At 35.4% G+C, this 14575-nt stretch overlaps 1 protein-coding gene across 3 annotated transcripts in view; it reads right to left on the reverse strand.

The window, feature by feature from the left end:
* The window catches only part of LOC107683297 (gamma-aminobutyric acid type B receptor subunit 1-like), a 64809-nt gene that overhangs the window by 6310 nt on the left and 43924 nt on the right, over window positions 1-14575 (reverse strand). For all 3 annotated transcript variants that reach the window (XM_016479361.1, XM_016479368.1, XM_016479354.1), the window contains 6 exons: window positions 10078-10228; window positions 8530-8662; window positions 8266-8382; window positions 5542-5649; window positions 5231-5324; window positions 2339-2466 (listed from right to left, as the gene is read on the reverse strand). In XM_016479361.1, coding sequence (XP_016334847.1) covers window positions 2339-2466; window positions 5231-5324; window positions 5542-5649; window positions 8266-8382; window positions 8530-8662; window positions 10078-10228 — 731 coding nt within the window. The remainder of the gene's footprint in view (window positions 1-2338; window positions 2467-5230; window positions 5325-5541; window positions 5650-8265; window positions 8383-8529; window positions 8663-10077; window positions 10229-14575) is intronic.

Below are 14575 nucleotides of genomic sequence, written 5' to 3' on the forward strand. Positions count from 1 at the left end.
AGGCCTTTGTGTACCAAGCTATCGTCACCACTAGAGGGCGTAAATGAACTGTAAGAAAAACTTAAATTGCAGAGCAGAAACAGTGCCATGAATGAGAGAAACTGATGAGATAAAGATAGTAAAAAGAAAAGGAAAGGAACATGAGACAAAAACAAAAAGTGAGAGACCGAGAACTGTTGATGAAAAAGAGAGGTAATTTTGTTGAAACACTTGCAGCAGGCAGCAGAGAGATGAAGATCTTATACTATGAGTGGAGATGTCATATCTGGCGAACAGTGTGGAAAAATAACAGGTATTTACCTTCAACAGCCTAGAATGACTCTACAGACCGATAACTGTGAGCAATGAACCGACTGTCATGACTGTCCAGAGTCAAAGCAACGTCCAGAGCACCACAAGTCTATTTCCTCTCTGACCTCGACAGCACTGGAGCGATACGAGCTATTCTGTCACAAAACATCGCCTGATGGAAAGTAAACTGCTCGCTACGTTTGAGATCTCCAAAAAAAAAAAAAAATCTGCTGTACGTAGATCAGATTTGTACTTTCCCTGGTGACATTTTTACCGGCTCGTTTCTGAATCTTGCATCACTGTAAAAACAGACAGTAAATCCTTTGTTTTTGATCAACCCAACAACCCTCAAGTAGCATCAAAGCAGGCATGTTATTCCTGACACAAGGCAGAAACATGGTGCCATTCTGGGACTTGATCTGATCTTATGAAAAAAATAGCTGTAGGATTGACGTAAAGTGTTTGCATTACCAGTGTTACTTGTTTCCTCATTAGGATGTTTTAGTCTGAGTTTGAGCAAATGGGTGCAATTATGCAAATCATCCTTCGAAGCACTTGGAGTTATTACCAGAATCAAACTGTTTGCAAGCAGTTCAGAGTGAAGCACAAAACGCTAGTAATCAACACCTCATTCAATAACTGTGCTAAAAAAAGGGTCAAACACAAGGCGAACATGTTGTTGTTGACAAAAATACATACACTTAAAATTAGCATTACATCAATGGCTATTATTTTGTTTTCACAGTAAGTCTTTATTGTAGGTTATAGATCATTTTAATACATTAATTTGATTTAAATAAATAAATAGTATAAACATATTATAGAAATATATTATAGTATAATTTATATTTATACTTTTTAACCTTGCTACACAATAGAATAAGAAAATAAATCATCAGCTATAAATTAAAAGTAAAAGACAAATAAAAGAAGTTTCTTGAATTTAACTAATACCAAATATTATATTAATATTAACAACTTCACTAATAAGTCATAAAGGTCAAGTTAAAATCCGGAAGGAGTAAGAAAACAAAAACCTTAAAAAAAAAATAAAAACCTTTATGCCAGTATATGCTATTGTCCAGAAATGTGGGGTCTGTAAGATTTTTTTATTATTATTATTATTTATTATTACAATTTAAAGTAACTGTTTTCTATTTTAAAATGTAATTTATTCCTGTGATGCACAGCTGAATCTCCAGCATCATTACTCCAGTCTTCAGTGTCACATGATCCTTCAGAAATCATTCTAATATGATCTCAATAAACAATTTTTTAAATTATTATTAATGTTGAAAACAGTTGCGCTGCTTAATATTTTTGCAGAAACTGATACATTTTTAGGATTCTTTGATGAATAGAAAGTTTTAAAGAACAGCATGCATTTAAAATAGAAATCTTTTGTAGAAAACATTAGAAATGTCTTCACTGTCACTTTTGATTAATAGAATGCATAATTGTGGAAATATTAATTTCTTTCAAAAACAAACAAACATTACATTTTGTGATTTGAGTAACTTTGTGATTTCATTCTTGTTTTCTAACAGGTAAAGAGACTTTTTTTCATGAGCAAACTGCTTATCCTAATTCTACAGTGCAGACAGACAGCATTTAAAGTGAGATGGGGCGGCAAGTAAAACACTGGGAGCTGCTTGGAAAAAGTCACCTGCTGAGTCACAATTCATTTTCAAGACGACGGACGAGCAACACAATTGCACCCCAGAAACTGCTACAGCCCCGTGTGACAGCGTATATTACTTTTGCAGGTTTCCGCCACTGCTTATATGCAGTTTCACAATTAACTCAACCTTTTGTCATATATTTATTAAGGAGCCACATATTGTGGCTGCTAAACTCCTGGGGAAGATATAATAGTTAAATAGTTTTGTCTGGAAGGGCACAGTATTCCTAAAATACATATGATACATATAATTATATATTTGACGAAACAGTCTCATGTGTTTCTCCCAGCTGTCAGCTATGATTAGGCTACACTATGAGGATGTTTTGTGCTGTAAATATAGAAATAGCCAGCAGTCAGACTTACAGCTACATTGTAGATGGCCATGCCAACCGCTCTATGGTCATTTATCTTCTCTGTGGAAATGGACTTGGTCTCGTAGGCCAGAAAGATTCCCAGCAGCAGCAGAAGTCCCTTGTAGCCGTACACCACACCTGAAGGGACACAGCATTACTTACAGTATAGTGAGTGCTCTTAAAGCTCTGAGGTTGGCTTAAGATAATGTCTCACATGGAAACTGTATGCTTTCTATTTTTGTGGTACTTGTATGTGATGTATGTGAGTGATGGTCTTGAGTCCAATAATGTACAAAAAAATAAATGTAGGCAGAATAACCCAAAATATTTTAAACAAATCATTTGTTTGAATCAGTTCCTTGGGAGTGAAACAGTGAGGTGGATGATTTGTTAAAATCATATATGTGACCCTGGACCACAAAACCAGTCATAAGGGTCAATTTTTCAAACCTGAGATTTATACATCTTATATGAAAGCTGAAAAAATAAGCTTTCCATTGGTGTATGGTTTGTTAGGATAGCCGAGATACAACTATTTGAAAATCTGTAATCTGGGGGCGCAAAAAAAAATCTAAATACTGAGAAAATTGCCTTTAAAGTTGTCCAAATAAAAAAAAGTTCTTAGCAATGCATATTGCTAATCAAAAATTAAGTTTTGATATATTTACGGTAGGAAATTTACAAAATATCTTCATGGAACATGATCTTTACTTAATATCCTAATGATTTTTGGCATAAAAGAAAAATCGATAATTTTGACCCATACAATGTTTTTTTGGCTATTGCTACAAATATACCCCCAGCGACTTAAGACTGGTTTTGTGCTCCAGGGTCACATATAATACCACATTCAACACCATCTATACTACCATTCAATGTTTAAGATCAGCGAGATGCATTTTTATTTTTTTTTTAAGAAAAAAATTTTATTTTATTCAGCAAAGATGCATTAAATGAATCAAAAGTGACAGTAAAGCCATTTATAACGTGTCAAAATATTTCAATTTCAAATAAATGCTGTTCTTTTGAACTTCAAAGAATCTTCAAAGTATCACAGATCCCACAACAATATTAAGCAGCACAACTGTTTTCAATGTTGATAATAATAAGTGAAAGTGAAAGTGACATGTGGCCAAGTATGGTGACCCATACTTGGAATTAGTGCTCTGCATTTAACCCATCCAAAGTGCACACACACAGCAGTCTCACTCCCCCCACCGATAATCCCTGCCGGTACGAGAATCGAACCCGCAACCTTTGGGTCCGACTCTCTAACCATTAGGCCACGACTTCCCCATAAGATATGTAAGAGCAGCAAATCAGCATATTACGATGATTTCTGAAGGATCATGCGTCACTGAAGACTGGAGTAATGATGCCGAAAATTCAGCTTTTCCATCACAGGAATAAATTACATTTTAAAATAGAAACCAGCTATTTTAAATTGTAATAATATTTCACAATATTACTGTTTTTACTGTTTATTTTGATCAAATAAATGCTGACTTGGTGAGAGACTTCTTTCAAACACATTAAAAAATTCTTACCAACCCCAAAGTTTTGAATGGTAGTGTATAAAAGATCAAACATAAACCGAGATTAACTAAAGATGTATTTTACCTGGAAAAATATATAAAATGGGTATTTTATCATTTGTAATACTTTTGAGTGATGTCATAAATGAACGAGTCTATTGGGTTGAGTCTATCAGACTTTTTAAAATAAAAATTCAAATCAGCACAACAAATACCTACCCATGAATACTTCACAATGCAAGTAATATAAAAAGCTTTGTGCATTACAGTAAATATCTATATTACAGTAATGAAACCTGGTGAGAATGTGCTTAATTGTCATAAAAGTTGTGCAAAAAATCTTTCTGGCCCTAAAAAAAGTGACATATGACCCCGGCATGTTTGTGAAAATAGATGATCTCTTTCCTGCCTGTATGTTCATATTTAAAATATTGTGAAAGAAATTAAAATACAGAAACTGTAACAGACTCATTGCAAGTTATCGCAAACGCTTGATTGCAGTTGTTGCTGCTAAGGGTGGCCCAACCAGTTATTAGGTTTAGGGGGCAAACACTTTTTCACACAGGGCCATGTAGTTTTGGATTTTGTTTTCCCTTAATAATAAAAACCTTAATTTAAAAACTGGATGTTATGTTCACTTGTGTAATCTTTTACTAATATTTAAATTTGTTTGATGATCTGAAACATTAAAGTGTGACAAACATGCAAAAAAATAAGAAATCAGGAAGGGGGCCAACACTTTTTCACACCACTGTATATATATAAAAAGAGGAAGAATGATACAGGAAGTGAGAGAGAAGAGAGGGACTAATAAGTCACATTAAGAGTTTAATCTCGTTTCGAGTTCAAGGAAGGTTTTTTTCTCTGTAATATTATCTTCCTGTACAGAGTGAGAGAGTCAGGCTATGAGATCCAGACCTGGGCACTGACCCACAAAATGTAATTTTACACTGCGGTGCTCTGATAGGAAGTCAGAGCAAGAGGAAAAGTGCGAGAAAGAGATAGTGAGAATGAATGAGTTGTGAAACGGTGAGAGGAATACAAAATGAACTGGAAAAAACTCTTGAGCATATAACAAATGATTAATTTAAATTTCAGAGACAGCTTGTATCAGTAAAGTGCAGAGCGCGAAGCAACCGTATAGATGATTAAACTCCTAGATATATATAAATAAATAAAATTAAATCAGACCCGGGTGTCAAACACAGCGCACAGGGAAAAAAAAAAACGTATATTTTTTAGCATTATGATGCATTCATATTCTTGAGTTTCACAACAAAGTTTAATATTCAGGATTAGGGTTTTTTTCATTAAAAATACTGCACTAAAAAGACTCTGGACATGGTGAGTGAGTGCCGGATGCTTACCAAGCCACGTGTTCATCTTCTCTGAACTGCAGTGCTCGAGAAGAGGCTGAATCAACACATCCAGATCTTCTTTAGGAGCCTCTTTAGTGAACTTCTGCTTAGAGCGAGAAAACAAGAGAGTGAGCGAGAGAGAGCACTTTAAAGGACAGAGATTGAGGTCAATGCAGCAGAGCACTGCACTACAATACTTCACCATTAACACCTACTTCCATGAGCTTGCTCGGCAGAAATTTCCCAGGCATTTCAGAGGAAACACATAAAAAAAAAAAAATCACAGTAACCACAAGAAAAAAAGTAAAGTGTCACCACACCTCCACAGTTATGTGCAGAGGGTCCACAATCTGCCAGATAAGCAGAGAGAGAACATCAATAGCCAGCAGAACTGCAACGGTCGCATATAGCTTCCACGGCTCCAAGTGCTGCGGCGAAATAAGACCATAATCGTTAGTCAATGACACACAGTCACAAAGAATCAAGACACTAACAATAGACTGCTATACTGTAAAGGGGGAATAAAAGTTACACTTATGAATGGTCACAGCAGTTGTAAACATTATTGTAGACTCTGTATACCGTCGTTTTTTTCGGTGGAAGACAAAAGGAGAAAGTTTTGAGGAATCTTAATGTCTTATTTTCACACATTTTCATGTGAACATCAAAAAAGTTTCCTTTTTTCAACATTGATGATTAATGAAATTCCTGAGCAGCAAATCAGCACATTAGAATGATTTCTGAAGGATCATGTGAAGACCGGAGTAATGATGCTGAAAATTCAGCTCCGCCATCACAGAAATACATTACATTTAAAAGTATACTAAAATAGAACACAGTTCATTTAAATTGTAATCATATTTATATTATTAATAGTATTTCTGATCAAATATATGCAGCCTTGGTGAGCATAAGAGACTTCTTTCAAAAACATTTAAAAAAATGGATCATTATATTTTGGATTTCTAAGTCTTTCTAAACAATTCCTTAGAAGAACGGGTTAAAAAAGTAATTTGCTAATGAATCGACTCTTAAGAGTCATTTGTTTGTTTATCGAATTACACTTTTTTTTGTTGTATTTATTTTTTGCATGCAGCTTGTGCATGCAAGACGTGTTTTCTTGTCATTATTTTATAGTCTTTTTATCTTGTCACATTCAGTTCAGACTGCAAACCCACATCTGCAATTTGGGTCAACATGACTCCGTTTGCAGGCATTAGTGGAAAAGATTAAGCAGCATGGTTAAAAAAAAGCTGAAGAAAAGGTAAAAAAAAAAACAACGAAAACATCATAAAAGCAATACGATGGCTTTGTGTGAGAAACAGATTCTTGCAAAAACATGCAGCAATGCAAATTATCGGTGAACAATGACTATTGTATGATTTCAGAAGACTTAAAATACAGCATATAAGCCATATGAACTACTTTAATGGTGATTTGTTTTTTTTTGTTTTTTGGAGCTTGAAAGTCATTGCATGTCGAGAGATGTTTCTTTAAAAAGTTCTACTCTTACGTTCCACAGAAAACAAAAAAAAAGTTGAAGTATATGGGTTTGGAACGAAACGAGGGTGAGTAAATAATGACAGAACTCTTTTTAAGAATCACTGCATTCTCTGCATGCAGAATCTGTGGCTGCAGGCTTCCTCCGGGCCTTCAGACTGGGAAAACAAGTTTCACTGCACACTTTCTCCTCTCTCTCTCTCCCTTAATCACCGTGAAGACGTCAAATGACTCGAGAGCCCCCCGTTTCTTCCACATTCAGCCTGAGCGCCGAACTTTCTTCAAATGCTGTTGAACCACTTAGGCAAATTGCTCCATTACGGGCATCGGGAGAGTTGAAAGTCATCTCGATTCGTCGTGCAGAGCGCTTGAATAATAAAGCCCCCTGAAGGTCGGATTTCCATAAAAGAAGTTTAATGCTCATCCATATTCCATAGTTGGGGTAATCTGGTTGTGGTTTGATGAGGTTTTAGGGTTTCCCTAATGCCGTCTCGTATTGCTTTAGGACACGAGATCAGAGCGAACACACGTGTCAAGATGCTAATAGTGTGTTTGTGTTGTGTAAGGAAGAAACGGACAGAACTTTTCTCAGCAAGAATATGCGAGAAGAGGGGGAGGTTCTATTTCATGCTGGGAAGCTTCATCTAATGCTGTAGAGTCGTGTAGGTGCGGGATTCTTTAATATGCAGTAGATAACAGTGAATTCGGTGGCACTGCATAACGCAAGCACGCTGCTCGTCACATTTGCAGATTCTGCAAAATTATCTGAAAATAATTAAGGGGATACTGAAAAATGCAAAGTCTCGTGCAAAGTCCATAGCCCTGTCATCATTCTAATTAAACCAAATGTAATTTATTTTAAATTCATTACTCATTTCACCCAAAAATTACAATTCTGTCATCATTTACTCACCCTCACGTCATTCAAAACTTGTAGTTTTCTTTCTTTTGTGAAGCACAAGTAAAAATATATTTACACTGCCACAGTTTTTTGAAAGAAATTTTAATAATGATTAATTATTAATATTTTATTGTGTATATATACATGTAGGTAATTTACAATAATTACATCACTTAAATAATTGTATAATTTATAATAATTATTAATATTAATAATTTATTAAATATTTATTTTATTGTATTTATATTAATATATTATATATTAAATATAATATATATTAAACAATATATGTAATGTATATTAATATTAATGCTGTCAATAATTACTTGCAATCACATCCAAAATAAAAGTTTTTAATTAAAATGTACCATTATTTTCTCATGTTGTTCCAAATGTATGACTTTCTTACCATCTTCACTCAGCTTCATAATATTTTAAACCGTTAAAATTATATATATATATATATATATATATATATATAATTTTAACGGTTTAAAATATTATGAAGCTGAGTGAAGATGGTAAGAAAGTCATACATTTGGAACAACATGAGAAAATAATGGTACATTTTAATTTTTGGAAAACTACAGTATTCCTTTAAATGCAAGAAGATACATTTTTTAGCCACTCAAGACTGATTTACCTTCCTCTTCTCTTTTTTCTCATCTTTCTTGGTGAAGACAGTGTGAACCCACCAGATCTTGGTGAACATGCTGCCATAGGCTAAACTGAAGCCCAGTCCTAGCAGCCACAGGCGAAACTATGAGAGAGAGAAAGAGTTCATTTGGGAGCTTAGCTCCAAAGCAGTCATTAATTTTTTTATAACAAATCTTTGTCGTGTTCAAAGGTCAAGGCTGAATGAGAGGAAACGGCAATAAAAAAGTGAGTATAACGTTTATGACACTACCTGGCAGACCACAGGGAACTGTGATCTATGGACATGGAGGCCATCGATGCCCAGAGGAAAGACAGCTGCTAATGCCAGCACACAACCCACCGCCGTCATGTTGTTCAGATAGGGCTGAGAGTTCTGAATGTATCTGTCAGAAGGGTTACAACAGATTAGAACTCAGTCTACAGATATATTACACTATCAAAATGAGAAATCCAAAACATTTTATGCTGGGCTGAAATATTATTTTGTAACAGTCATGGTAGCATTTAAAGGAGTCATAAAATCGTGAAAAATCTAATTTTCCTTTATCTTGTAAAATTAGAGTGTCAAACCTTTCTTCTCTGGTTCAGTTTCCTTCCCAGTTCAAATAGGGTTTTATTAAAACCTTCATCCACGATCATTTCATTTCAGTCATAACGGTTTGTGTGCCACATTATAATTATAGTGAACCAGACACAATGCAGCTTTGCAAACAATTTCTTAATTATCTTTGCTTTTCTTTTTCAGTAAAAATATCTAATCACTCTTAAAATAAGAAAATTACTTGGAGAAAAATTGTGTAAGATAATAACTTAATGACTTGTTTTCAGGCAATATTTCTTGAATAAAGTATTTTTAAATGTTCCAACTCCACTGGCAAACTTGTCATATTTTAACCATAAACTTAAAGGGGTCATATGATGCGATTTCAATTTTTCCTTTCTCTTTGGAGTGTTACAAGCTCTTGGTGCATTAAAACGACTTGTTCTAACACGCCCCCACGTCTTTGTATTTGCATAACGCCGCCCAAATGTTCACGCAAAGAAAGAAAGCGTAACATTTACTCTCGCTGTAGTATTGTTGTTACCGTGTGTTTCGTTGTGAAAGCGAAACTACTTTGTTTGGCCTTCCAAAAGAGGACAAAATCCGCTTCGTCATGCCTGGAGCTGATCCATGCTGGTCGCTGAGGAAATACATCAACTTCGTGCTGTGGATCACCGGATTAGTTTGTAATGGGTTTTAATGTTTTTGTCTCGTCGCTCCGGCCGGGACACGGCATCACAATATGGTAAGGGGCGTAACATTTCCGTCACACGCTTGAGGTATTCAGCCAATCACAACGCACTGGATAGCTGGCCAATCAGAGCACACTTCGCTTTTCAGACCGATGAGCTTTGTAAAAATCGACACGTTTCAGAAAGGCGGGGCATAGAGAAGAAACAATACTGTACAGTATGTATGTGGAAAATAATGTTTTTTTTTACCTTAAACCGCATAAACACATTTCATTACACCAAATACACAGTTCTTTTTAGCAACATCATATGACCCCTTTAATACAACTTTGATTGATTTTAGCATAATTGGGTTAACAAAAATAAAATGACATAAAATAAAAACAAAAGATATAAAATTATACAAATTATACATGCTTATTGGAGGTGTGGTACCATAAAAATAATTCAAATGGACAGAACTAACATACTGACCAACACAAAATGATCATAAAATTACCTTTAATTGTCAAATTTTACAGCACTTCAGATCAATTGCATGTGGATTTCTTATGAACACACTAACCTGATGCTACTGTTGTATATGTTGAAGGAGAGGCAGACTATGCCCAGAAGGATTCCCAGCCCGGCAAAGACAGACATGGATACAAAGAGCTTCTGGGAAAGGTAACGGAACTCCTCGATCACCCTGGTCTGGTCTGCCGGAGGGCCGAGGCCTGTCAAAAGAGAAACCAGTCAGGGAAAATCAGAGAAACTGAAAGAAACTGGAGCGCAGACAGAACGGAACGGCAGATAAGAGCATACAGATCACAATGTAGATGCTGAAATAAATCAGAGACTGACTTCATTGACAGTTGGAAGAGCAAAAGCGAAGTATTCCAGCTTGGTTTAGAGAGTCTTAAGCTACGTCTGCGCTGTCAGACTTCAGAAAGACAAGACTTGGAGGGAATATTAATGGATTTTTTTGACAGACAATTTTCTGTGAAATAAGGCCACTGGGCCGGTTTGACACGTCAAGTGTCTGGAAAATTTCAGGGGAAAAGGAAGCTCACGACGTTCACACATTAGCAGGACCAGACGGAATCTGACTTCTTTCACACTTTCGGCGCTTGTTTTGGAGGAAAATCTGCAGAATGAAACAGATTTTAGGATGCGTTAAATGGAGCTGCGAGTACTACACTTTTATTTCTAGCTCAAAGAATAAACAAATACACTACAATATTTAATAAACAAACATCCAAAGGACAAGGAATGTGTAAAAATCTGTGACTAAAGGCTGTTATATTTCTGAACTGGTGTGAGATCAGTGTGCCATTTGTCAGTTTCATTTTTTTGTTCAAAACTTTTCCAACACCAACATGTTGCAAAATGAGAACGGTTTTATATATCTGGGGGGATTTTTAATGATGACATCTGGTATGAACACATTGGCTTGTAAAATTAAGACATTTGGTTTACATGACAGGAGATCAAAGTGGAAGAGAGCAGGAAGACTAATGTCAATGCATAAATCTACTGACAAGAGTTTTTCTTGCAGTGAAACATCAATATAAAATCAACATTCAAATTTTGATGTCGTTAGTTTTAATGATCTGAAAACAGTGTGACAGACATTTTTGCTGTTGTATGGCATAATTCAAGTCATAAATTAGTTGAGAGAAATAAGCCTATTATAATTAGTCAAAATAATTGATTAGTCGGTAGTTATGTTTTATTTAAACTTGTATTGGACAAATGACAAATTTAGTTTTTTCAATGTACACTATTTCAATGTTTGTTATTTAATTTTATATTTCGATGTACACTACTTTTCAAAAGTTTGGGGTCTGTATTTAATGTTTTTTATTAGAAGTCTCTTTTGCTCACAAAAGCTCCTTTTATTTGATCAAAAATACAGTAGGAACAGTAATATTGTGAGATATTATGACAATTTAAAAGAACCGTTTTCTACTTCAATATAAAATGTAATTTATTCCTGTGATTCAAAGCTGGATTTTCAGCATCATTACTCCAGTCTTCAGTGTCACATGATCCTTCAGAAATCACTATAATTTGCTTTTTTTATTACTATCAATGTTGTGTTGTGCTGCATAATATTTTTGTGGAAACGGTGATACAAGATTTTTCGATGAATAGAAAGTTCAAAAGAACAGTGTTTATTTGAAATATAAATATTTTGTACATTACAAATATATTTCCTGGCACTTTGATCATTTGAATGAGTCCCTGCTAAATAAAAGTATTAATAAAAATCATATTGACCCCAAGATTTTTAAAAGTAGTGTAACATACTGTAAGTCTATGGATGACCCATGTAGTACAACACTGACACTTTTTTTTTTTCAAAAGTTCAAATAAATCTTCATGCTGTGAATTAAACTAACAGCCCTCATTCCTAAATGAACAACAGTAAGTTTGCCTACATTTGATCCAAGGTAAATTAATGTAATTAACTTAAATTTCAAAAGTGTTATGTTATCACTCCTCACACTAATGTTATCACTCTTCCTGGAACTGTGACAAAAATATGAATTTACGCCTCTCGCCGTTCAATCTGTCACTATAATTATAACCAAAAACAGGATTCCTGTGGGAACAATAATTACAGTGATGATGGCTGTCTTGTGCGTATAAAGCTATTTGAAAAAGACAAACAAATGACAGCGACTGGCAGAAATCTAACACTGAATGATAGTTAAAAACAGAATATTTCTCTGTCAGAAGCAACCGTGTCATTACCAGGGACTGAAAGCTGACCATGAGGGACATGCGTCCATGAAAGACAGCTGGCCCTCGGGTTCGTCAAAAGTGACACAATGTTTGTTGATACTTTTCCGAATGTCAGAACACTGACGGGACAAGAGTGACACCTGACATTTGCTACTGCAATGTGGCAGCAATGCTGTGAGAGATAAATGCGTGTGTGTGTGTGTGTGTGTGTGTGTGTGTGTGTGTGTGTGTGTGTGTGTGTGTGAGAAAGTGTTAGAAAGCTCTGTCTTGTCAGTTGATGCATTTGCACAGTAAACCTTCCGTCGTCCTTGATCTAAGAATCAGGACAGGGTGTTGCTATGGAGACCTGGCTTAACAACAGTTTCCACAGCAATTTGGAAGAGAAAGTCATGCTAAAGTGGTTGTCAGGAGCTACCAAGAGATTGCTGAAAAGCAAGGGCATTGCCATATGGTTCAAAAAGACATAAGAAATCAAGTCCTGAGTTCTGACCCGTGTTATATGTTATAAAGGCCACATTTTTATTTTAATAAAAATTAGAAACCATTCAAATGCTTGAGAATCTCACCCAATGGATTCCGGAGGAGGTTCTGCGCTATTTGGAAAGAACATCTGCCGCTTCTGTTATTATCAAGGGCAAAAACAGCAAGCAATGTCACCAGCTCAATGCGCCGCTTTTCACCATGGAAGAAAGAAGAAGACATGACTAAATAGGTCATAACTCAAAATTCAGTTTTTCTGAAAATAGCCGTGATTGGCTAAAAAGGATGTACGTTTGCAAATGAGGGAAGAAAATTATTTTATATTAAGTCAAATTACTTTTTGGAGGTTTCTGTCTTTATGTCCTTTTACAGTCCCTTTTGGTGACAGGAAGTTACTGCAGAGAAAGTGAAGGAGTGGAATCACTATTTGTTATTTTTAGTCAGTGTACAGGTGTTATTAAATGAAGGAAGCGTTTGTTTTAAATTCACAAAATTTTGTATATGCCTTAGTGTGATTATCAACCTTGTGTGAGATCAATATGTTTGATAATTTCCACAATAAGAAAATGTTAAATGTGTCTGGTAAAATCTGCTACACTTTACAAGGAGAATCAATTTGTTAACATTAGGTATCATGAACAAAAATAACAAAATTGATGTTAAAAATTTATAAGGTGTATATATATTTATACAACAGTTCGTTCTGGTTCTCAAATCTGATTGGTTGAGAACTGTGAGATATTGTACTAGTATCGCTACAGGAACGCCCTTTCACAATTTTGTATCACTCTGCTTGTTCTAGCCGGGTCTATGGTTTTTTTTTTATTATTCACTGAGCTAATCGTAGAGTACTTTAGTTTATATAAGAAGAAACGTCTAGCTTCGCGGTCTCTTTCTCTCTCATTTGGATGCACGTCTTGCAGCATTGTTTCTCTCTTATAACCTCATTATTTCTCACTAATAACTGAAGCAGCACATGCCCTTGATACGAATTCTAAAAGTGACGTATGTTTAACTGTCAACTTGAGCTTTGAATCCGTGGCGGAAGGAAGTAGTTCCGCACAAAAGAGGGTTTTATTAGGCACTCCGTTGTTTCTTGTTTAATTACACACATGTTCCGTCGAACTGTTGTATAAACGCAATATCACTCTCGTACTTGAGTGATATTGCTCATTTATATGCTCACCTAGGCTGCATTTATTACATCAAAAATACAGTAAAATACTGTTAATTTAAAATAACTGTTTTCTATTTGAATATATTTAAAAAAGTTATTTCTGTCTTCAGTGTCACATGATCCTTCAGAAATCATTCTAATATGTTTATTTGCTGCTCAAGAAACATTTCTTGTGACTATCAATATTGAAAACAGCTTAATATTTTTTTGTGAAAACCATGGTACATTTTTTTCCAGGATTCTTTGGCAAATAGAAAGTTCAAAATAACAGCATATATTTGCATATCATTTTTCTATTCTTTGCAACAATGTGAAAGTTGCAAGTCTCAGTACCGGCAGGGATTGTTGGTGGGGGGAGTGAATGTACAGCGCTCTTCAATACCACGACTGAGGTGAGACCCTTGAGCAAGACACCGAACCCCCAACTGCTCCCCGGGCCCCGCAGCAAGAATGGCTGCCCACTGCTCTGGGTGTGTGTTCACGGTGTGCGTGTGTGTTCACTGCGGTGTGTGTGCACGTGGATGGGTGAAATTCAGAGCACAAATTCTGAGTATGGGACACCATTCTTGGCTACATATCACGTCACTTTACGGTTACTTTTGATGCATCCTCCCTAAATAAAACTATTAATTATTCCAAAAAAAAACTACTGACCCCAAACCATAGATTGTATATA

The sequence above is a fragment of the Sinocyclocheilus anshuiensis genome, unplaced genomic scaffold (assembly GCF_001515605.1).
Source record: "Sinocyclocheilus anshuiensis isolate Anshui unplaced genomic scaffold, SAMN03320099.WGS_v1.1 scaffold1170, whole genome shotgun sequence".
Taxonomy (NCBI): Eukaryota; Metazoa; Chordata; class Actinopteri; order Cypriniformes; family Cyprinidae; genus Sinocyclocheilus; species Sinocyclocheilus anshuiensis.